This window comes from Canis lupus, chromosome 1 (assembly GCF_048164855.1).
Source record: "Canis lupus baileyi chromosome 1, mCanLup2.hap1, whole genome shotgun sequence".
Taxonomy (NCBI): domain Eukaryota; kingdom Metazoa; phylum Chordata; class Mammalia; order Carnivora; family Canidae; genus Canis; species Canis lupus.
Genome location: NC_132838.1, coordinates 41416239 through 41441823, shown reverse-complemented (window position 1 = coordinate 41441823; position 25585 = coordinate 41416239). Strand labels below are relative to the sequence as shown.

The 25585-nt window shown below is 39.3% G+C and overlaps 2 protein-coding genes across 8 annotated transcripts in view; one reads left to right on the top strand and one right to left on the bottom strand.

The window, feature by feature from the left end:
- Nucleotides 1-10454, top strand: part of LRP11 (LDL receptor related protein 11) — a 47047-nt gene extending 36593 nt beyond the window's left edge. For both annotated transcript variants that reach the window (XM_072827502.1, XM_072827492.1), the window contains 2 exons: nucleotides 3109-3204; nucleotides 8292-10454. In XM_072827502.1, the coding sequence (XP_072683603.1) occupies nucleotides 3109-3204; nucleotides 8292-8446 (251 nt within the window). In that variant the 3' untranslated portion in view covers nucleotides 8447-10454. The remainder of the gene's footprint in view (nucleotides 1-3108; nucleotides 3205-8291) is intronic.
- Nucleotides 10455-16075: 5621 nt separating this feature from the next.
- The window catches only part of PCMT1 (protein-L-isoaspartate (D-aspartate) O-methyltransferase), a 45213-nt gene continuing 35703 nt past the window's right edge, over nucleotides 16076-25585 (bottom strand). For 2 of the 6 annotated variants that reach the window (XM_072827537.1, XM_072827546.1), the window contains 3 exons: nucleotides 24337-24506; nucleotides 18372-18515; nucleotides 16076-16878 (listed from right to left, as the gene is read on the bottom strand). In XM_072827537.1, coding sequence (XP_072683638.1) covers nucleotides 16866-16878; nucleotides 18372-18515; nucleotides 24337-24506 — 327 coding nt within the window. In that variant the 3' untranslated portion in view covers nucleotides 16076-16865. Of the gene's footprint in view, nucleotides 16879-18371; nucleotides 18516-24289; nucleotides 24507-25585 lie in introns of all 6 variants that reach the window. The other 4 variants (XM_072827570.1, XM_072827553.1, XM_072827561.1 and 1 more) reach the window with 2 other exon arrangements.

The following is a 25585-nucleotide window of genomic DNA, read 5'->3' as shown; positions in this document are numbered from 1 at the left end:
GACAGACAGGTAGCCCTGCCTGTGATATGCACAGACATTCCACTGTGCACTGGAGAATGGGCAGAAAGAGTGTCTAATTGATTGGCTAACAAGGGTTCTAATTGACTGAGGGAGCAAATGGGTTTGTGAATGACAATTCCTGAAGGACGGGATCCTAGCTACCCAAAGTGAAGGGTATTTGTAGGGAATGGAAGGCAATATGGGGGACCTCGGAAGCCCTGTTGAGGCATCTGGACAGGTGGAGTCAAGAAGAAGGGAAACAGGGCAGCCCGGGTGGCTCAGCGGTTTAGCGCTGCCTTCAGCCCAGAGCCTGATCCTGGAGACCCGGGATCAAGTCCCACGTCGGGCTCCCTGCATGGAGCCTGCTTCTCCCTCTGCCTGTGTCTCAGTCCCTCTCTGTCTCTCTCTGTTCTCCCTCTGCCTGTGTCTCAGTCTCTCTCTGTCTCTCATGAATAAATAAATAAAATCTTAAAAAAAAAAAAAAGAAGGGAAACAGAATTTGGTCCTCAAAGCCAGTAGAAGAAGGATCACTACCCTCCATAATAAAGCTTTCACCATTCATGGCAAAATGAGAAAAATAAGAACAAAGTAGTCAGTTTTTTATAAGGCTAAATTTATTCAATTTAAAGAGCCATCCTCTTTACATAGTAAGCTCTTCATGTTTTGGGTTTACACATTTCATTACTTTATACTGAAGTGAAGGCAGTGGCCTTTGTAAATGTCTTTACTTGGCAAACTAAAAATTGACAACCCTGAATTGGCCCTCCAAATAATTTTGATTTTGAAATGATTAAAAATCATTTTGAATTTTTAATTGGTCCACACAACCCAAAGGGGTGGAAATCAGCTTGCCATGTGGAAGACAGCCCAGGTGTTCAATGGCCTTGTACTCCACCAGCCCCATGGCTTAAATTCAGTAGTCCCTGTCCCCTCTTCCTGGGACATGGATCTCCTCAGCTCCTTGGCATCCCCTTGTCCCTTTGTCCCTGAGCTGAGCAGCCCCCACACCTGGCAGCCCAGCCACAGTGACAGCTGTTCCCTGGCCAGCTGCCCCCATCACTCCCCACGGATCACCCTCTCCCCCTGGCTGCTCCTTTTTCCCTCCCCTTACGGTTCTGGGTGGGAGTCGGGGCTTCCACCTCTACAGTAGGGTGGACAGTAATAGCAATCAGTTTGAAAGGTAAGTCTGATTGTCTGGCCTACCAGAACTCGTTTACGCCTCACTCATGTCTCTCACTCCCTTTGGGCCAGGAGCTCATGGAGGACCACCTGAACTATGGGTGTATATGCAGGTGGCACTTGTGGGTCCTTTAGAGTAACCTGGCAGGCAGGGGAAGCAGAGAGCCACTGCTGCCTGGGCTGAGAGGAGCAAATGTGCAGCTGCCTCGTGGGCCTCCTGGCACTGATGTGCTGAGGGAGTGCAGTAAGGAGCTTCTGCAGACACAGCCACCCAGGCAGAGGCTCTTTCTGTGAGTTAAAGGGACCAGAAACCTAAGGCTGTGGCCCTGAGGACAGAGAAGAGGGGCCACTGTCAGGGGTGCTTCAGAGGGTATCCTGGATGCAGTCTGGTCTCTGCTGCCCGGCAACTGGTGGCTGGGGGGTGGAGGGCTGAGGAGCATGAAGGATGCCTTCAAGGAATAAATGGATTCGCGGCCCCTGCTCTTTAACAGCTACATCACTGCTACAGTCCAGGCCGTTTAAGTGTGGCCTTCTGGCGCTAATTAGTTCCTACAGTAACTTCACAATTTTCTATTATCCTGTTGATTTTTGTGATCCTTTGTAAACCCAGGCAAATCACTTAGTTCCAATTACAAAGAGTTTTATAAATACCTTCTTTCAGTAGCCTTATTTCAGTTTCAGGCATTATGAATGTATCTGTTGATGACATATGAGTAAAGAAGCTTTAAAGTTTTATTCTGTTTCTCAGTAAAATTACTGATGTAGGCTCATGATTTCCAATTTATTGTCATTGAGAAGTTTATATTATCTCACAATCTCCCCTGACATCACACCATAGCATGAGGGCAACTCCACTAGTTCATTAATCATTATATTGTCCTTGTAATAAGCATGCAAGTGTTGTAAATCCCTAGATAGGAGATGATCCAGTGATACAATCATGGCTCATCAGACCTGGGAATAAAAGTCCTAAGATTTGGAACACCTGGGTGGCTCAGTGGTTGAGCGTCTGCCTTCCGCTCAGGGCGTGATCCCGGGGTCCTGGGGTCAAGTCCCATATGGGGCTCCCCACAGGGAGCCTGCTTCTCCCTCTGCCTGTGTCTCTGCCTCTCTCTGTGTCTCATGAATAAATAAATAAAATATTAAAAAACAAAAAGTCCTAAGATTTGATCTTTCTTATTCTTCATTCTCAATAGTATAGTATAACTGAATAGAGTAAATAATTAACTACACATCATTACATCACAACTGCTGGGTTCCACTAGCAAGCAGTTAGACATATCTGAGTTTAAATCCCAGCCCTGGGGCTCCTGGATGGCTCAGCTGGTTAAGATTCTCTCTCTTCCTCTCCCTCTGCCCCTCCTTGCACTCACTTGCACACTCACTCTCTATCTCTCATAAATAAATAAATACATATATACATACATACAAATAAATAAATCTTAGCTCTGTGCCCCAGTTACTACTAAAAAGAACCTGGGCAAGTGCCAAGCTTCTCTGACTGAACCAGAAAACATGAAGCAATGAATACCTGCCAACCTGGGTTGAGGTGAGAAAGTCAAATAGCATGTCTGAGTGCCTTATGTATGCTAGCTCTGTTCAGTTTTTAAAGAAAGACCTTTGTGGACTGCTCCTGCTTTACATGGTATGAAGACCAGAGATTATCCTTGACTTTTCCAGCCAGGTGTCTCCTTCCTTCTCCAGTGTGCGGGTAGGGGTTTTGTTACCATGTACCTGTTCCCCTCTCTCTGCTGGCAGTTTTGCTCTTGCCCCATACTTTGCATTACTAAACTGGTCACATTAGCTAGCTAGGTTAGTAGCAAACACAGGCCTCTGTTTACTAGAGAAATAAATTCTGTAAGTCCTTTACATCCATCGTAAAAAATAAATAAGACAGATTCCTGTATGTGTTCTATTTGTTTTTTGTAGATCGTGGCTCCTCGAGGAAGAACAGAAAAGAGGAAAATTATATTTTTGAGTCAAAGAGCGATCGAGGAGGAGGGGAACACCCAGCCCCAGAAACAGGTAAAATGTGTAACTTGGAAATTCATTGCAGAGTATAAACATTTGCAGAACCACATTCCCTCTAGTTGAAGTTACTGATGCAGCTGCAGGAGCACATGACAAGATATGTGGGTCAGAAGAACTGTTGTATTCTCACCTCCGCTATCATGCTGCATCTTTGGGCTCTTAAACCAGTACCCTCACATCTTTGGACCTTAGCTTTCTCTTTTATAAGTTGATTGGACTAGATTATCACTATATTCCCTCCCAGGTGTAACATCCTACGGGAAGAGTAATACTCATTTAAGAACATAGGCTCTAGAATCTGATGCAAACCCTTGCTCCACCACTAAACTCCATGACCTGGGGCAGAAGATATTATCTCTCTGGATCCCAGTCTCCTCATTAGTAAGACAGAAATAACAACTATCACTTCCTCAGAGCTGTTAGGATAAATGGGACAATGAATATAAGCTATTGAGCACACTGTATGGCTCATACAATGAGCCAAATAAATAATGGCTTATTATGCTTGAGATAGTTATGATTCAATAGTAAAAATCTTAGAGTACCTAGTTCTCTCTAGCTACTCTAGTGATAAAGACCAAGACAATAAGAACAAGGAAAGAGTGTTGGAGGTCGAGGGAATATATAATGAGTGCAAGAATACCATAATTCCATAATTTTGGTGGTTTTTAACTAGAAAGAAAACACTTTCAACATAGTTTTGTAGAAAGGTAGTTTTTAGTCCTAAATCCCACAAACTAATTAGTAAAGGAAGATTTAGGAGGACAAAATATGATTCTTAAATTATAGATCTGAACATGGAGAAGACTTTCTTTTTACTCTAGAGTGTTCTTTTTATAATCTGGCAATGTTGAAATGTAATTGTTAACCAATAGATGGCCAGAACCACCCAGACGTCAAGTACCTAGATGCTGCTGTTTCTGCTGGCTCCTGGACTTACCCCTGTCCCCAGATATTTGAATAAAAAGGGCCCTGTCCCCCATGGACACGTAAAAGGAAACAAGGCCTGCTCTGCCCCCGTGCCTGGTTATATGCAGAGAGCCTCGTTCTAACTACCCACTGCTCGTTCCAGTTGTTATGTATTACGAATATTACTCCCACTCATGCGAACAAAATATCCAATTCATCTCCTTCGCTGGTTCCTGAGAAAATTATATCATGATGTGTTTTATAAGGGGTTAGAAAATTTTAAATCTCAAGTTACCAAAGCTAAAGACAATGAAGAAACCATGCCAAACGAGTATTGAAAAATCTAGAATAATTTGCAGTATTCTAGCAAGCTTATTATGTGAGATTTCCTTTTCCTTGCATTCAAATCGTTAAACAGGAATCCATTTGACAGTATAGCCACATCCTATTTGACTATCTGACTTGACAAAGAAGATTCCCCAAGATTATATGTCTGCTTTGTTGTTACTAGAGCTGCATCTGCACCCCAGACTTGGAATTGGGATCTTCAGCATAGCCCCCTGCTCCCTCCACCCCATCCCCACCCCTGAGGCTTAAGCACTGGTGCCCATCTTTACACAGATCACACTCATTTAGAAGGGCAGCCTCTAGTCCTCTCCCTGCTCTGAATGAGCAAAGTGATCTTCCTCAGCTTCTCATCCCCAAAGGTGAACACCCATCTGTTTGCACCCACACCATTTCCTTACCTGCAGTACTAGAGGGAGGAGTGACTCCCCCTGACCTTGATATAGCCCCTAATCTCCTCAGGTACATTTCCCCATCATTTAGGAAGTCTCCTGTTTCTAATCCGTGTCTCTACTGGCTCATTCCCCCAACAGCAGCAGACAATTTAGATCTCTCCCAACACATAAAACCAAAATAGCATCCCTCAATGTTCAGGCTCCCTGTAAGTGAATTTCTGATTGCTAAGTCCATTGGTCTCTCTGGGCTTCACCCCACTTGACCTCATCTTAGCATTTGGTTCAGTCAAGGACTTCCTTGAAGTCTCTTCCCTGTGCTTCCAAGACTCCCTTCCTCCCTTGGCTGTCCTGCAACTCTTTGGATCCATCTCTTTCTGTTCTACTAGTTGTCTTTTGTCTGCGTTCTTACATATTGGTGTTTCCTGGGGCCTCACTCCTGACCTTCCTTCTTCTCCCTTTCTCTCTGGCAATTTCATCCACTTGGTGGCTGCAGCCACTACCTTGAAGCTAAAGACTCTCTTATATATATAGGCCCAAATAATCCAGAAATCTATGGAGTGCCTGGGTGGCTCAGTCAGTTAAGCATCTGACTCTTGGTGTCGGCTCAGGTCATGATCTCAGGATTGTGATATCAGGCTAGGCACTCAGCGAGGAGTCTGCTTGAGATTCTCTCTCTCTCCCTCTCTACCTCCTACAATGGGTATGTGTGCTCTCTCTCCTTCTCTCTCTCAAATAAGTAAATCTTAAAAAAAAAAAAAAAATCCAGAAACCTAAAGAAAATTATACCTGGATCAAGTATAGGCATCTCAATCTGAAAATGTCAGAACATAAACTAATCTCCCCACCCACCCCAAATGAGCTCCATCATACATTTAAACCACTTGAACAAAAATCGTATGAACTGGACATATGAACCATTCCTTTTATATCTGCACTTCATATATCATAGTAACTATCATAGTAACTGTAATAGTAACTGTAATAGTTAATTGCATTTTTTTATTTAAATGTTTGTCTACCCAGACCTGAAGTCATTAAAAGTAAAATCTCCTTTCTCTTTTGGAGAAGTACTGTATAGTGGTGGTTCTGGGGCTGTACTGCCTGGGGGCTTGTCCTAGCTCCACCACTGATGTTACAAACTTAGACAAATAACTTAATTCTTTTTTTTTTTAATGTTTATTTATTTATGATAGTCACACAGAGAGAGAGAGAGAGAGAGAGAGAGGCAGAGACATAGGCAGAGGGAGAAGCAGGCTTCATGCACCAGGAGCCCCACGTGGGCCCTGGGCCAAAGGCAGGCACTAAACCACTGCGCCCGCCACCCAGGGATCCCTAACTTAATTCTTGATGTCTTACTTCCTTCATTTGCAAAATGGTTATAATAATAGTAGCAACTCATATGGTAATTGTGAGAATTAAATGATTTACACCATAAAGCGCTTAGAAGAGTGGCAGGCACCTAGGCGTCCAACTCTTGATTTCAGCTCAGGTCATAATCTCAGGGTTGTGAGATGGCGCCCTGTGTCTGGCTCTGCATTGAACGTGGAGCCTTCTTAAGACTCTCTCTCTTCCTCTGCCCCCATCCCCGCCCCACCGGCATCTCTCTCTCAAATCAATCAATCAGTCAATCAATCAATCTTTTTTTAAAGTCATTCTTGGGGCATGTGGGTGACTCAGTTTGTTAAGTGTCTGCCTTCAGCTCAGTTCATAACCTCAGGGTCCTGGGATCAAGCCCCATATCGGGCTCCCTGCTCACTGGGGAGTCTGCTTCTCCTCTCTCTCTGTCCCTCCTCCCTGCTTATGTTCTCTCTCTCTCTCAAATAAATTTATTTTTTTTAAAGATTTATTTATTTATTTATGATAGAGAGAGAGAGAGGGGCAGAGACACAGGAGGAGGGAGAAGCAGGCTCCATGCCGGGAGCCCGACATGGGACTTGATCCCGGGACCCAGGATCACGCCCTGGGCCAAAGGCAGGCGCCAAACCGCTGAGCCACCCAGGGATCCCCTCTCTATCAAATAAATTTTAAAAATCTTATTAAACAGGGGATCCTTGGGTGGCTCAGCAGTTTAGAGCCTGCCTTCGGCCCAGGGCATGATCCTGGAGACCTGGGATTGAGTGCTGCATTGGGCTCCCTGCATGGAGCCTGCTTCTCCCTCTGCCTGTGTCTCGGCCTCTCTGTGTGTATCTCTTGTGAATAAATAAAATCTTTAAAAAAAAATCTTATTAAACATTGTTATTCTTGTTTTTTTTTTAAGATTTTATTTATTTATTCATGAGAGACATAGAGAGGCAGAGACACAGGCAGAGGGAGAAGCAGGCTCCCTGCGGGGAGTCCGATAGGGGACTTGAACCCAGGACCCCAGGACCATGACTCAAGCCAAAAACAGACGCTCAACCACTGAGCCACCCAGATGCCCCCAAAATTGCTATTCTTAAATAAATGAAGTCATTCTTTAAACAACCAAAGCACCTGGAGCAGTGCACTCTGTAGCATTGGCTTACTGTCCTTGGTTACCAGCACTGAGCTCAGTGCCAGGCACAGGGCTCTTACTGAATGCTGGATGAGTGAAGAAAGGAGTGAGATGAAAGGTCATAGAATCAGCTGATGCGATGGGCATTTTTGCTCCTCTAATTCCACGAGTTGGCAAGACCCCTGCAGCTAAAAATAGCTCCACCCTATCGTCTCCCAGGCTTGGGACTCCAGAGTACATCAGACTAAGAATAGAGCCTGCTGAGCTTGATAAGGAAGACCGATCGGGGCACAGCCCTGTCCCCACCAGACTCCTGCTGGCCTCTCACCACCGCTTCTTACTTCTCGCCTGGGTGTCTAGGACCCACCCCCCAGGAGAAACCCTGTGAAGGAGGACTTGAGAGATTCTTCAAGTACCCTTAGCCAGAATTACACCAGCATATTTTGAAGTTAGCTCTCAACAGTGGTTCTTACTGGCTGAGAGTAGGATCTCTGGATTAAGAAAGAAAATAAATTTCTTGAAGCCCTAACCAGTACAAGAAATTAGGAGTTAGTCCATAATATTTTGAGAGACTGATCATGTGTGGATCCGCAAATGTAATCTCTGACTATGATGAAAAACTCCCCTCTGGCCACCGTGTCCTCACAGCTGTCTATTCACAGACTGGGTGTGCGGGTGAGCTACCTTTGTACTCACTGAGGCCACCGCATTTCGTAGGAACCTGGTACAGAATCTGGTTTGAAAGAAGTCTGGTTTGAGAACTACACCTGCCATTTACAAACTATGTGCTCTTACACCAATTACTTAATCTCTGTGTAAAATGGTGACAGTACCAGTACCTGTTTGAGTTGTTCAGATTAAGTAAAACAGTACATGCAAAGTGCTAATGATACAGTCACTTGTAGCTATTATTGCCACTATTCACTGACCTGCCCTGTTCATTTCTAACCGTTTCACAGGTGCAGTGCTACCCCTGGCCCTGGGTTTGGCCATCACGGCTCTGCTGCTTCTCATGGTTGCTTGCCGACTACGCCTGGTGAAACAGAAACTTAAAAAAGCTCGTCCCATCACATCTGAGGAATCCGACTACCTCATAAATGGGATGTATCTGTAATAAGTATCATTTAAATAGCTGGGGGTGAGGATGTTTTACTTATAATTTATACATATACTGGTTTGGATATTTATAACCTCTTTGATTTGAACTGGGCTAAGAAAAATCCTGAAACCCCAGAAAATTCTGCAAGCACTAAACCTTTGTTTTTATTTATTATAGAAAGATTTTCTTTGGGGAGTATATGAAATGTTTTGAAATTTAGAGAGGAATCCATGTGAGTAAAGACTCTAATTCTGACTTATGTGAACTGTCCCTGAAAATAGCAATTTGCAGTTAGCCAAGGCAGAAAATTCAGAATCTCAAGGGAAGGCCTTCGGATGGCAATGTTAACCCTTTACTTTTCAGAAGCCAGCCATTGGCCTCTGGGAACCCTGGGCCACTTTACACACAGCTTTCTCTTATTCTGAGGCCTTCTTATTCCTCATATTAAGCTTCAAGTGCTTTTCTCTTCTCCCCTTCAAAGCCTGTTTCTGAGAATGGATCTCAGTGAATTTATACCTTCAGTGAAATGCTCCCCATGGCAGGAATATCTAATTGTAACCCTTGTGAACACGTCAAGGAGGCATCAGGGTGGGTGAGTGTGAGCTTATCCCAGTGCCTCTGACATCATGTCGTTTGGGTGGCTGCCCCCTTAGACCTGACTTTGGGAGAAAACACTCAGACTTTGGATTACAAATAGCTGTAACGTCGTCCTGGAGGGAGATAGGAAATGATGGTGGCAGCAGAGGTGGCAGGTCAAACATTTTAACACAAACTTAGCTGAGGGCAAAGTACTTTCTTAATCTACTCAACACTGCTTGATGGTCCAGAACACAGCAGCTTTATTTATATAGTCACTGGTCTTCAGCATTAGTCTGTGTTGATGGAAGAGAAAGATGCATTCAAATTGAAAAGCAGAGCACTGAGTGGATTTCTAGGTGCAGCGTTTGTAAAAATGTCACGTTTAAGGATCACCAGGTTCTTTCATCCAATGGAATAGGCCAGTTTTCTCCATTATTTGTTTAATGCTATAAAATGTTATAATGTACAATCAGCTAATGCCAGGCTTATGTATTCCCAGAGCATAAAGCAGTCTTGCACAAATTCACCCTTACAGAAAACTGGCATCAAGCTTAGTATCTTTCTCCTTTTAATCAATTTGTAGGATTTTTTTTTCTTTTTTTCTTTTTTTTTTTTTTTTTAATTTTTTCATGATAGGCACACAGTGAGAGAGAGAGAGAGGCAGAGACACAGGCAGAGGGAGAAGCAGGCTCCATGCACCGGGAGCCCGACGTGGGACTCGATCCCGGATCTCCAGGATCGCGCCCTGGGCCAAAGGCAGGCGCCAAACCGCTGTGCCACCCAGGGATCCCAATTTGTAGGATTTTAAAGGCAGATTATTCCCAGCATCACTTAATGCCAGGATTAAACACACCCTAGTAATCATTCTCCTGAGAGCAATCTAGAGTGTGCCTGTCTACACTGACATATTACTAAGATAGTATGGCTTTTTATCCAAAGTGGCAAATCTTCTAAAATACTTGAAAACACTGTAGAACACTTTATATTCAGACTGAATGTGAGGTAAGTTGTTCCTTTTAGCAAAGGGCTTAATTTGGGTCAGAAATATAACAGAATACATGAATGAACAAAGTTAGTTCTAGAAAAATAAAGAAATTGGTTACTTTTATTTCCTGAGGGGTCCAAGCATTTTGTGGAATGATTAGAATTGAGCAAAGACTTAAAGTTCTCCTCAAGAGCAAATTAGAAAAATGACTGTGTGAATGAACTTAGGATATCTGTACTCTCTGTGTGACGCTGTGCAGTTTGCTTTTCTAGAGAAGGGTGTCACCTATAGCCATACCCAATAAAATAAAAACTGATGAGGCATGCATCTTTCGGCACATCTTTTTATACATGAAGAAATTAAACGCGGTTTAGTATTGCTATGGTGTTGAGATACTTGAGAAAAGATGTCCATATCCAAGTGTACAAAATCCCTTTAATAAATTGTATTTTCTTCTTATGCCTTCTTAAATAACCGTTTCATCATCATAAGTTGCTGTTATTTACTGAGCTGATGCTATAGCACCTGGATCTAATCATATCAACCTTATTTTGCAAATGGAAAAAATAAGAATTAAAGAAGGAGATGAGGGTGACTGGGTGACAGGCACTAAGGAGGGCACTTGATGGGATGAGCACTGGATGTTATACTATATGTTGGCAAGTTGAATTTATTTTAAAAAAATTAGAGAATCAAGGTCCACAAAATAGTTATATTGTTATATGGACTGCATGAGACTGTCTAAGTCACTTTACCTGTGTCTGATTGGAGGAGTTCTGCATCTAAGATAATTTATAAATAATTTTAAAGGGAAGCTTGTCCACAATTTACTGCTCAAACGTGTTATGTCTCATGTGTCTTTTGCTGGGAAAAGGCCCACAGATGCTACCTTTCAGAAAACACATGGCTTCTTTGCTCTAATTCTCAGTACAAGTAGACAACAGCTAGTCTCCATCCCTTCCCAAGCATTTGGATGTTTCCTGTTGCTGGAGGGTCAGATTTGTTCTCTTCCACGGGAAAATGACAGAACGTCTTCATCTTTCTCCTCCTGCTTTTTCATAATCTTTGACTTGGTGATTTGGCTCCACCATTCACTTTCATGCTCACCAACCCTCCTCAGCCACTGATGGCTGTTTCATGTTGTTCTTTACTATATTTTCCCACAACCCAAACGCAGAGATGCAATTTCTATCTGTTCTTTGGTTTGGGGGTTTAAGGCAGACCTTGCTGATGAATTCACTGGATGTTTCAAGCATAAACGTACTACAGCGTGGTGTGGTCTGGGGCACAGGCACCATCTGATCCTCCTGCGCTCTGCCTACGTTGCAGCAATGAGACCATGTATCGTAAGCATCTGAGCCTGAGATTGTCATTTGGGGTCTCTGTTATGTTGTCCCCAATTTCATGTTTGGGGATTGCACTACTTTGTTCCTATCAGAGTGACTCCCAATTACTTGTTTTCTTTTCTGGACTCCAGGTTTTCTGCAACTGTTGGTGTTAAAACTGAATGACAAATTCTTTTTTTTTTTTGAATGACAATTTCTAATGAAAAATTGCCCACGCCAAATAGAGAGGGAAAAGCTTAGCTTGCAGTTTGCTGTTCACAAATGTTCTTAACTCCTTGGCTTTTTAAGCAATTGGGTGGCTTTTTCTTGGAGACTGGCCCCATTTTTTCTCAGCTCTCTGGTCCTGTGCAATTCTAGAATCCTAAATAAAGTGTATACACCGTGGCTACTTGAACAGCAAACACAGGGAGGGTTTTGATTAAATATAAAACCACCAAGGATGAAAATAAGGTTAGGCCCATTGAAGCTGAGTGTGTCCAGAGATGAACTGCTTAGAACCGAGCCTCCATTTGTTTCACTTGGGTCTCTCTGTGTCTTCTTTCCTACTCATTTTAATTCTTCCACCTCAGTTCTGAGTCTTGTATGTGACTTAGCACGCTGTAAATTGGAAAGAGATCAGCTTTCAATATCATTCAACTTAAAGATCATTTCAAAACTTAGGAAACGTTTCAAAACACACTTCTTAAATTTTTTTAAGTTTTATTTAAGTAATCTTGACCGACCACCCAATATGGGGCTCGATCTCACAACCCCAAGACCAAAAGTCACGCGCTCTCCTGACTGAGCCATCCAGGTGCCCTCAAAACACATTTTAAGATGGTCTTAACTTTTACCAAAAAGCTTAGGAAAAATTATACTAAGTATATGAACTTAGAAAAAGATTTCTTTTATTTTCATTCATCATATGACTGAAGACCCCAAATTCCAGATAAAAAGCTATGTTCTCTTACAGTTTCACAGATGAAAACGAAGACTTAGAAAAATCTCTAAATGTGTAATCTATAGATGTGTGTATAGAACAAAGAAATCAGAACCTTGAGGGTGGGGGGGACGGGGTAACTGGGTGATGGGCACTAAAGAGGGCACATGATAGATGAGCACTGGGTGTTAATTCTGTATGTTGGCAAATTGAATCAATAAAATATTTAAAAGATAGTTAATTTAAATAAATCAGAACCATGAACTGTGCAATCTGAGATGGTGCCTTCAATGCTGTTTGCTGCTGAGGAGCAATAGTCTGACTCTCCTTAACACCTCCACTTGTAACTAACTTCTGGCTGGCTTGATCAAACTCTGTTCCCTACAAGCTAATCACATAAAGGTGCCAAGATCCTAAAGAATGGCAGGTCTTTTTCTCCAGAAAATAGCCTTTTTTATAAATGATTTACAACTGACACAGTTAACATGGAAATTCTGCAGGCTCTTTTATCTATCATGTAACTTCTAAGCAAAATCCTAACAGGATCATGACCAGAAAACCTAAATAAACAGCCCCAGCAAAAAAAAAGAAAAATTACTTCACTCGATGTGATCCTTTGTGTGTGTGTGTGTGTGGCGGGGGGTGTCACAGTGATGTGTCTGGGGTGTGGGAATTCCAATATAAATGTCCTCAGCTGCCCCAGGCCCCTGGGTTGCTGCTCTCTCATATTTAAGATGTCTTCGGTGTTGCAATCACCTGCCCTTTGGACAAGAGAAGTATTCTTGTGATGCTCATCCGATTAGGACACTCCGAGAGTAAGAATGAGTTCTTCAGCTCCAGCCTTCCTCGAATGTCCTCTCAGGTCAGGCAAGGAAGGGACGGGACAGGAAGAGGGAGGAAGAGCAGAAGAAGGGGATTCCCTGCCTCAAGATGCATCCATGGAAACTAAAAGTCAGGGGTTTTCTCTTCCACCAAGCAAGGGTGCGCTTCATGGAGCCCTGGCTCACACAACACAAAGGTCAAGTCCAAAGCTGGGAACTAAAACTAGCACCTACTATCACAGCCCTGGCAGAGGGATTAAAGATAAGGAAACTCTTGGACTTGTTTCATGTCTATTATATTACAGTACACAGACATGAACCTTGTGGGCCACATGGGACAGCCAGTTTTCTTTTTTTTCCTGATTTTTTTAATAATTTTTTTTTATTGGTGTTCAATTTGCCAACATATAGAAGAACACCCAGTGCTCATCCCATCAAGTGCCCACCACCCAGTCACCCCCACCCCCTGCCCACCTCCTCTAATTCGTTTCCCAGAGTTAGGAGTCTCTCATGTTCTGTCTCCCTTTCTGATATTTCCCACTCATTTTTTCTCCTTTACCCTTTATTCCCTTTCACTATTTTTTATATTCCCCAAATGAATGAGACCATATGTTTGTCCTTATCCGATTGACTTATTTCACTCAGCATAATACCCTCCAGTCCCATCCACGTGGAAGCAAATGGTGGGTATTTGTCGTTTCTAACAGACAACCAGTTTTCTTCATGCAGGATTTTCTTACTGGCAATCTATTTGAGCCACCTGTTTAAGTACAATGGGGACGTAACACTGTCATCTTCCTGAAAAATGGTAGGAGAAATCAAGAGACATGAAACTGAAATCTGGGTTGAGCATCGGCCTTTGGCTCAGATCGTGATCCCGGTCCCAGGATCGAGTCCCACATGGGGCTCCCCGCGTGGAGCCTGCTTCTCCCTCTGCCTGTCTCCACCTCTCTCTCATGAATAAATAAAATCTTAAAAAAAAAAAAAAAAGAAAGTGGAATCCTTGGGACACCTGGGTGGCTTAGTTGGTTAAGTGTCTGCCTTCAGCTCAGGTCCCTACATAGGACTCCCTGCTCAGCAGGAAGTCTGCTTCTCCCTAAGCTCCTCATCCCACTCGTGCTCTCTCTCTCAAATAAATAAAATCATAAAAAACATTTTTTTAAAAACCTAAGAATTCTTCATTTTAATTCTTAACTGGAGCTAGATTTGGGCTTTAATTAAATCAAATTTGTAAAAACACCTTGTTTCAATAGGATCTCACAAGACTGGAACTTTAAAAAATATTTTCACTGTCCTCTTCATACTGTATAAAGGAATCACTTCTATTAAGAAAAAATGGAATACTAAAACATTTTAGAGATTGTGAATACTAAAGATTAAGAGGTATTTCTTATCTCTGACCAGCATATATATAAAATAAGCTCTCTTAAAAAGAAAGCTCTTAGGGACGCCTGGGTAGCTTAGTGGTTGAGCATCTGTCTTCCACTCAAGGTGTGACCCCAGAGTTCCGGGATTGAGTCCCACATTGGGCTCCCCGCAGGGAGCCTGCTTCTCCTTCTGCCTGTGTCTCTGCCTCTCTGTCTCTCTCATGAATAAATAAAATCTTAAAAAAGAAAAAAAAAAAAAGAAAGCAAGCTCTTACACCTAGTTAAAATCCATTATTGCTATCTCTGCCATTGATATTCCCTTAAAATCCACTCATTTAAAAATTTGAATTAAAAAAAAAATTTGAATTTACAAGTGTAAAATTCATCAGTCGCATGGCGTTTGTCTATACCAATCAAGTGGCACTTGTTCCTACTATATTTATTTATTTATTTATTTATTTATTTATTTATTTATTTATTAAATATTTTTTAAATTTATTTATGATAGTCCCACAGAGAGAGAGAGAGAGAGGCAGAGACATAGGCAGAGGGAGATGCAGGCTCCATGCACCGGGAGCCCAACGTGGGATTCGATCCCGGGTCTCCAGGATTGCGCCCTGGGCCAAAGGCAGGCGCTAAACCGCTGCACCACCCAGGGATCCCCCTACTATATTTATAAACTGTCCCCTTGCTCAGATTGTAAACTCCTTGAGAGAAAGCACTTTTTTCTAGCCCCAAGGCCTAACATAGGGATTTACATATAATAAAATGTTGGCAATGGCTATGAAGAATACAGACCAGTAAGTAAGTTTAAGAATCAATTTAAGTTCTAAGGAATACTTGACCTTTGAAACTACCTCAAACGAGTCATGGCCCAAGTCCAGAAGCAGTACCAACAGCAGACTGAAGCCAGCAAGGAACTAAAACTCAAAGTCTTAGCCACCAACTGACACTAGTTTCTTATGTCTGAGATCTTGCCCAAAAAGAGACATCAGTGAAAAGTGTGCATAATTTTTTAAAAATCCGTTATTATTTATTTATTTTAAAGATTTTATTTATTCATGAGACACAGAGAGAGGCAGAGACACTGGCAGAGGGTGAAGCAGGCTCCCTGCAGGTCAATCCCAGGACCCCAGGATCACTCCCTGAGCCTAACGACAGATGCTCAACCACTGAGCCACCCAGGCATTCCCTATAAAAGGTTTAAGACCACAATATTTAGGCAAGATCCCAAAGTGCTACTGCTCTCTTGGAAACTCATTTTCCAGTTCTTATGTTAATAAATCTATTAGTAGATGAGAAATGGGGTTTGGTACATCTATCCTTGATTCTGTTCTTCCCTGACACGAAGTCAATTCACTCACTCACTCATTCAGCATTTACTATTCATTTACAAGAGGGTAAGCCCTGTATTAAGCAGAGAAAAAAGATAAATGAGGTGTAGTCCCCATCTGCCGAATGTAGTCATATTCTACAAATGTACAGCTGAATTAATGCTATAAATCCATGCTACTCTGATTTCATAAAATGGAGCATCAGAGAAACAATTTTATGTCTGTGATCTCAGACAGCATTCTGTATCTGGTGGATATGTGGTTCTCTCTTCTGCATTCAAACACCACCAATGCCTCTTTTAGTTTTAACTTTATTTGGCAAAGCAGCACTGCATAAACTGTTCAGTGACTAGGACCCAGCTTACACAGCATAGTAAATTCATATACATTATCAGCAGCAAATTAGAAACAGAAAAAAACAGTACTGAGCTACAAGTCTCTATAATTTTAAAGAGGGAAAGGATGAACTATATCAGTTATGTCCAATCTGAATAGCTAAGTGTTATAAAGGACATCACCTGCCATCTTCTAAAGTTTTAATATTTACAAATGCTTAGTTTTAAAGTAACAAAGCAGCTGATTGTATCTACAACATGCTACTCTATGACACCACATCAAAAGCTTTAAAAAGGAAGCTCATCTCTATTTTCTTAGTGGCATCTAACAGACATCCAAAAACCAAGAATTTTAACTTGTGAATGGTGGCGTTATCTGATGCACAAGAGCAATTTGATCAATTAATATTGAAACAGAATTAAGTGTCTAAGAAAAACCACTCCTCGAAATCAATTCACAAACTAAGTCTTCCATTTGTGGAACCCCGTCTTTTAATATTTTAAAGTAAAATGTGGGCATGTTAAAGTAATAATACACAAATTTATACTTTGCATCATTCCTTTACCAATTCGGCTTCTGTGCCTCTTTGAAGAACTAGAAACCCTACAAAACCACACATTTTCATGCTGAAAATAATAGTGTAACAAAGTCCAAAACAAGCTGTGATGCTGTTGGTTTCAAAAAGCTTTGAGGACTGAGATGAGCAATCCACTGTAATATTATTTACTGGTCAAGCTGATGGTGCTTTTACAGTTCATCCCTGAGGATAAAAAAGAGAAATATATAAGTAGATGTTACATAACTCCAAAAACTTGGCTAATAATTTGGATACAATTAGTAAATAAGTAAAAATACACCAATCCCCAAGCATTTATAAACAAAAAAAAAGAGAAAGCAAGAAAGCAAACAGCCCCAAGTCAAGGCAAAAATGGAAGTCAGCCATCCGAACATCTCTCATGCTACTCCAGAATGAAATATGAGACCTGAAGGCCCTGGATTCCTATTTTTCATTCTAAAGGTAACTTTTTTCCTTCACGATAAAAAATTTAGAGAAATTTTAATTTTTAGATCTAGGATCTTGCTAACACTATCATAAAATCACATTGGGTAATTAGAATTCAAATAATTTTTGATAGTTACACATTGACAAAACTGGACAAAAATGTGGTCTTTTGCTTAGAGTATACTCTGCTAGCAAATGCTGAGTGGGTTCAATTTCAACCCAAACTCTGGGAGAAAAAGCATCCTGTGTAGGTGTATCTGCCAGATGATTTCAAAAGGCAGCTTTGTCAGCTCCAAAGGAAATCACTCGCTCAGCAAGCTGCAGCACTGTACCAGCCACTGCCAGTGAGGGGAAGGAAGGAAGAAGAATGCAGCCTAAAATAAACTGTATAGCATATAAATCATACCTCAATAAAGCTGTTAAAATTAAAAAAAAATAAAGCTACCAAAAAGCTTCATACTTGAGGGTAACGAGTGACAAAAACATTGTTAAACACTCAAGAATTTTAGGGGTGAAGAAGTATGACATTTGCAACTAAATCTCAGATGACCTACATGCATATATAGAGAGAAAGAGAGAATGAGAGAGCAGATGTGGAAAATGTTAACAATTGGTAACTCTGGATGAAGAGATTCAGGAAGTCTTTGTACTGTTCTTACAATCTGTCTACAATAAAAATTTAAGTTTTTTAAAAGTTAAAATAAATCTGAAGGGGAAGTAAAAAGAGCTAAAATGTCCCAAATATGTGGTGAATTAAGAGACTATCAGATAGTATGCTTTTTAAAACTGAATTGTGTAAATCGTGTGAGAAATTATTTTAAAGATTACTTCTCCCACAAACTGCCTTTGTCATAGAGTACTGGATTATCTATTAAATGACAAATTATCAGTTCTGGCTCCTCTTAATATATTCTTCTAAATAATTTAAGCACTATAATGCTCATAGAATAAATTTTACTTAAATTCATGCAAGCATTAAAATATTTAATCTACAAAGAGTTCACTTGCAAAGTGCTCTATTCATAAATTCACTGTTCTTTTTAAAATGTGAACTGAAGATGTTACTGTTTTTGTAAAATAATTTACCACATTTGACTTGCCTGTTGTAAGGCATTAAGGATATGATAAATAAATATCCTTACTGCCCAACAACATAATACAACATTTCCAAATATCCTCTTCAATTAAAAATTTTTTTAAAAAGGAAAAGGATAAAAACTCTCAACAAACTGGGTATAGAGGAAACGTACCTCAACATAATAAAGGCCATATATGACAAGCCCACAGCTAACATCATACTCAGTGGTGAAAAGCTGAAAGCTTTTCCTCTAAGATCAGGAACAAGACAAGGATGCCCACTCTCGCCACTTTTATTCAACATAGCACTGGAAATCCTAGCCAGAGCAATTAGGCAAGAAAAAGAAATAAAAGGCATCAAAATCGGAAAGAAAGAAGTAAAATTGTCTCTTTTTGCAGACAACATATTATATATAGGAAACCCTATAAACCACCAAAAAAATGTCAAAACTAATAAACTAATAAAGTTGCAGGAAACAAAATCAGCATACTGAAATCAATTCTGTTTCTATACACCAATAATGAGCTATCAGAAAGAGAAATTAAGAAAACAATCCCATTTATAATTGCATCAAAAAAGAATATGATATCTAAAACAAATTTAAATAAGGTGAAAGATCTGTACACTGAAAAGTATGACATTAATGAAAGACATTGAAGAAGACACAATACTCATGGATTGGAAGAATGAATACTGTTTAAATTATCCATACTACGCAAAGCAATGTACTGATTCAATGTAATCCATATCAAAATCCCAACAGCATTTTTCACAGAAACAGAATAATTCTAAAATTTGTATACAATCATAAAAGGCCCCAAATAGCAAAACAATCTTTAGAAAGAACAGAGCTGGAGGTATCACACTCCCTGATTTCAAACTACATTACAAAATAGTATGGTATTGCCATAAAAAGAGACACATAGGTCAATGAAACAGAATACAGCACCCAGATATAAATCCACACATATATCATCAATTAAGGACCCAAGAATATACAGTGGGTAAAAGAGTGTATTCAATAAATGATGATGGAAAAACTGGACAGCCACATGGGAAAGAATGAAACTGGACCACCATCTACACCATATACAAAAAATCAACTCAAATGGATTAATGACTTGTATGTAAGACCTAAAATCATAAAATGAAATTTAATGTGGTAATCATTTTATAGTACATACCTATATCAGATCACTATGTTGTACACATAAAAGTAATATAATGCTATGTCAATTATATCAATAAAATGGAGGAAAAAATCATATTGTAAAAAAAGTGGGACAATATTGATGACATTCTATTAAATAGGAAAAAAGATTACAAGATAATGCTATTATATGATCTCAAGATTACAAAAAGATGTATACGGAACTATGGATAAAAGAGTAGGAAAAAAAAAATCTACCAAAATGTTAATAGTGGTTATATCTCTAGGTTCTGGGACTGTGGGTGATTTTTATTTCATTCTTTGTACTTCTAAAATTTTTACACTATACATATATTATTTTAGTAGTCAAACAGAATTATTAAAAACAAATAGAAGGAAATATATAGCACTAAAAAAAAAAGAAAAGAAATTAAGTTTATAGATCTGAATTTTAACATCTAGGGTGCCAAAGAAAACCAAAAATTTCCTATCAGTGCACATATAATCTTGTCCATCCTAATACCCCAAAATCTATATAACTTTCACGTTATTTATTTTTCCATTTAATGTTCCAAATTCTACATAACTATCTTTATCTGACTTACATGTGTAGATCACTTACAATAAAAAGTATTATGTCCTAAATTTCTAGAAAGTCTCTTTATTATATATGTGCCAAACATATTCATTAGGTTACCAACTATATAAATATTATTTTATTATATAATGTATAATTATATATAACTTATTAGGTTACTAATTCTAACCTACTAACATTAGTATTATATATTCTTTTTTTTAAAGATTTTATTTATTTATTCATGAGAGACACAGAGAGTGAGGCAGAGACACAGGCAGAGGGAGAAGCAGGCTCCATGCAGGGAGCCCGATGTGGGACTCGATCCCAGGACTCCAGAATCACGCCCTGAGCCAAAGGTAGATGCTCAACCACTGAGCCACCCAGGCATCCCAGTATTATATATTCTTTTCAAGAACAAATGAAAAGATGTATTACCAAGAAACAACAATCAAAATCCATGAATGGTTTCTACTTAACAGGTTTTGAGGTAATAAATTGTACAAAGCATTATGAGAATTCCAAGAGCAACAAAATATATCCCTGCCTTTAAGAATGTAAAATATGTCGTAATGCTGTAATATATGTAAAGAAATTAAAAAGGGACAATACAGAAAAATATGAACACAAGATCAACTAGATACCCTAGGACCTACACTGTCAATCTTAAAAATTCTCAACCAATTCATAACATGTTTTTCATGTGTGCATGGCACTTTGAGATGACAATAAGCAAAGCGCTTATTGAATGAGAATCCTGAAACATTCCTTGGTTTCACAAACCAGAGATGGACTTCTTCCATTGTCTCTTGTGACCATTAAAAACAAAAACAAAACTTACCAGATGATTAACAAAATATTGATTCCTACATATAATACTTACGTAAAATAAAATAAAAATTTAAAAATATGAAGTTTATGATGCAACTAATACAACTACTACACATCCATAGTCATGAACATAATACCACAGGTTCTATCTAGATCTATGGCTCATACCTCTGGCATTGTCTCTCCTGTTATTATATTACTCCACCAAAATTAAAAACAATATTTTTCCAAGTATAAGGAAATGTAAGTCTACATTCAGGCTTTGGGCTTTATTTGGCACAAGAATTCAGCATGCCTACTAGGGCTCTTTCTTTCCCATACAGCAAAGATTGGATCTCACCCTCACAGGGCACTGCAAATAGCTCTGGATTCCTCAGGAAGAGAAGGATGGAAGGTTGGTGAGAAGCAAGAGAAGGTTCAGAAAAAAAAAAAGAGAGAGAGAGAAAGAGAGAAAAGGTTCAGAAGAAAGCTTGGGGGATGAGCTGTTAAACGAATTCTGAAGAAAATATGAAAGAATAGAGACCACCTAACCTGGCAATAAGACTGACTAGGAGCTTTTGACATAATTCCCAAATGTGGGATGGGCACTCAGAAAATGGTATGCAGATCTTTTTAACCACATTCTATCCTTACTACCACTGCTTTATTTAGGCCACTGCCATTTCACCTCCTAACTTGCTACAACCACATTGTTCTGTCATTTTGTCTCTTTCCAATCTACTCTCTACACCACAGCCAGAGTCATCATTCTGAAATGTAATTCTGATTACTTCACTGTCTGTCTTCAACACTTCAATTGCTCCCTACTAAACACACTACACTCTCATTGCTCATTTATCTTCTCTAGACTTTTTTGCATCTCCCACGTGACCATAAGTTCCATGAGAATGATCAGTTTCAAATTCACAGCTAATGTATCCATGGCCCTAGTATAGTCCCTACTCTCAGTGGGTTCCAGTAAAATTATTTCCTCCCCTTATGTAGTTGCCTAGCATGGGAGGTCCCTGCCCTGGTCATATCAATATGTTTTACTGATTCCCATTTCCTGTATTTCTTTGAATAACCCTTTGACAAAAACCACTTTAAAATCCTAGCTGAGCATATTTTGTTGCCTGTCTGGATCCTGAGAGTCTAAGAATACGAATAGAAATAGTGGATGATTGGTCTCTTTAGATTTTAAGTTAACTGTTGTTATATTACCCTTTCAAACATCCTATTTTCTAGTAATTTCTTTCAGTACAAAATTTTCTTTTAATGTGGCAGTTGCTTTTTCCAATTCTGTTTCCAGATTTTGTTTCACCTTTACATTCTTTAAATCTATATTCTTTAAAGATTTACAACTAAGTAACTGATTATTTTGGGGGGCACCTGGATGGCTTAGCTGGTAAAGCCCCTGACTCTTTTTTTTTTTTTTTTAAGCCCCTGACTCTTGATCTCAGGGTCTTGAGTCCAAGCCCCACACTGGGCATAGAGCTTACATAAAACAAAACAAAAATTTAAAAAAACACACACTATATCTTTGGATGTAGGAAAATGTGTTTGAACAAATAGAAAATTTACAAGAGAAAGAATTAGGACATCCTCCTAGTATAATTAGAGAAAAGTTTTCAGTAATACATATATGTAAAATTGCACAATCTTTTAAAAAGTTGAAAACTAAAAAGAAAAACAAGTATATATATTTAAATACTTGGTAAATGACTAAGTATATTTGGTAAATGACTTGTTCATAAATTTAAAAGTTAATCTATATTTAATATAAATAGTTTAGTTTTATAATGGGTGAATATAGGTACTGTGGAAATCTAGAGCTTCTATGACCTGGGAAGGGGGGAACCTCTTCATTAAAGGAAGAAAAGGAGGACCAAAACCAAGAATGCATATAAATAAAATCAGATGTCAGGCCAGGAAGGCCCCTAAGCATGTGAAAGTCCCAAAGCTTAAGTTTCATTTACTTCCTGCTAAATCCACCTCTGGTTATAAAAATGAAATATATTTTTGTAATTCCTTCATCATCAAACTGCAGGGGAATGTTCAATACTAATATCAATTGTGCACAGAAAGCTTTTAAATTTATTAATGAAAATCTGAACTCTTACTTGAATCAAATTTCAGTGTGTTCAGTGTATATTTGCCCCTTTTATACAACAGCAATCATACGGTTATATAACTACATAACCACACTAGAAGCAAAGTCAAGGAAGGTTGTAACTAGTTTTAATAACCATATGACTGTAACTGACAGGACTCCTAGCTTTCAATTTTTTTTTTAAGAAGTGGCTGTGCTCCAGGTTAGAATTCAAAGAAAATAGCTATATCCACATAATGTGAAGAATAAAATGCAATTCCTAGTAAGATATCCCAGAAATGGCCAATTAGAATGAAAAGAAAAACTCAGATTCATTACCATTTATGCAATTAAACATTCTTTCAAAAGGTATCTTTCCTCTTTCCAAAAAAATAAAATTAAGAGGTCTATTAAACTTACAATCACCATTTTACTGAAAATGGTGATTTTTTTCATTTATTGAAAAAATAATTATCTTAAAATAAGTACCTCTGTCAAATAAAAAAAGATTCTAAAACTAGGAAACTGTTAAACCTTTCTTATTTTATCATTTAATTTTTACTAGTCTTAGCTAATGTCATTCTTACTTATTGATTTTACTCCTTCCCACTGAAGGATGTGGGGAGGGGAAGGAAGAAGAAGAAAGGAAGAGAAATCTTGGCTTCAGAAAAAATACTGATTATGCTGAGACATAAACACAAGTAGGCATTATAATGAGCCATGCTATACTGAGGATTATGCTGCATGCTGTTGGTCCTTTGGGTGGGTTTGTGAGACCTGGGCACTGTACTCGCTTTGAGCTCACTGAATTCCCCCTTCCATCCCACCCCAGGAATTTGGTTAGAATGGTTTTAAAATGGGCTGGCCAGTTCCACAGACTGGCAAGAAGTTTGTTTCTTATAGCGGCTCTGAAACAGTAGCCGAGTGTAAAACAGACATGGGTCGTTAGACAGAATGTCAATGAATCTGATTGAAAGAAAGAAAGCAAGCTAAGAGGAAAAATGTCCTCTCGGGGACTCTGACACCTTTGAAAATTGGGACAAGAGTATCTTTTCCCTTTCTCTTTGTAACAATGGTACAACAGGGTGTGAACGGGGCAGGAAAGGATGGCCCCTTCTCTTCAGACCAAAGCCTTTGTTTCCATGACCACAGAGCAGCTACAAAAAATGATTTGTGAATACAGAAGCAGAACGGCTGATAATAAAAACATCCTTAACAAAATTCTGAACTGTGGCTAAAAGCCTCTTTTTTAAAAAAAGGGGTAAAAAATCCCACCTTTGTGCCAACCAAGTCTCACCCCCCTTTCCCAAAGATATGAGTTAAACCAAAAGAAGGGCAGACTCATGCAAAATTTTTCTAGATTTTTAATGTAGCGAATTTCTGATGTTAAAATGGAGTAGCATAAAGGTGACAACCAAAAAAGCAGCTCTTGTGGTCTAATGTCTTAGAATCCACACCCTTCACCTTGCATGTGTGGAAGAAGAAAGAGCAGAAGATAAAATCACTTCCACCTGGACCACTGCTTCTCCTTATCTGTTAAAGGCACGTATATGACTCCCATCAGGGGCTTCATCTTGACACTGCCATCCTGTAGTTTGTCATACTGCTCCAACATCTGGTTTCCACCTGCGGGACCAACTGGCAATATCAATCTCCCACCAGGCTTTAACTGGTCTATCAGCTAAAAGAAAAAGAAAAAGACATACACACCAACTTACAGATTTTATATTAACAATCATTTTACATTACTATAAACAACTTTTAGTGTCCATGAGCCAAAAGCAGAAATGTACTTTATCTAGTATATACATAGATTGTTAAACTTATTATTATTCTGTCCTCCACTTACCCATTTACTTATCATCCTCCCCTACGAAATTGCAAGTTCTCTTATTCATCTTTGTGTGCCTGTAATCTGACTCAGTACACAGCAAGACTGTTTGAGATGAACCACCGAATGTAGAGCTCTCCTCTTGGCAAGACCGAAGGCAAAGCGGAACATTTCAATGCCTATAAGCCCGTTTTGAATCTTTGTGGTTCAGGAGAGGAGAGGGGAGTGGTGTAGTGCAGAAAATCAGCAAGAAGTCCCTAGAATTTAGGGCATCACTGAGCCAACAGTACGGGAACCTTGGTTTTATGACTGAATTTAGGATTACTGGCACCATGACAAACCATGCATTAGAATGAAGACACTCTATTCAATCAAAGACCAAGACCACTCAGTGAATTTTTCTTCCATCAGAAAAATTTTAGATCATATGTTACCATTTGAATGTGGCCTTACGAATGACTACTAATCAAAAACTCTAAGGGAGAACTTTCCCTTGGACAGCATTATCCCAGTAAAGCAAGTCCTCAATTAAAAATTCAGTTGTCAGCAAGCCCATCTTATTTTTCCCATTTCAATTTTTACTCAAGTAATTCTCACAAGTATTCTTTGAGTGTCTTTAAATGTCAAAGTTTGTGATAAAAACCAGCAGACTTGGCCCGACTCCAATCTTACTCCCTAAATCCTGTCATTTTAAATCCTCTTAGCTGTGTCTTCTAGTATTTACATTTTTGGTCGTGATTATCTCTAAAGTATGTCTTTTATGTTTTTCATTAAAATATAATTGACATATAACACTGTATTAGTTTTAGGTGCACATCACAATGGTTTGATAATATGTATGTACTGTAAAACCATTACCACAATACATTTAATTAACATCCATTACCACACATGGTTACGATATTTTCTTCTTGTGATAAAAAGAATTT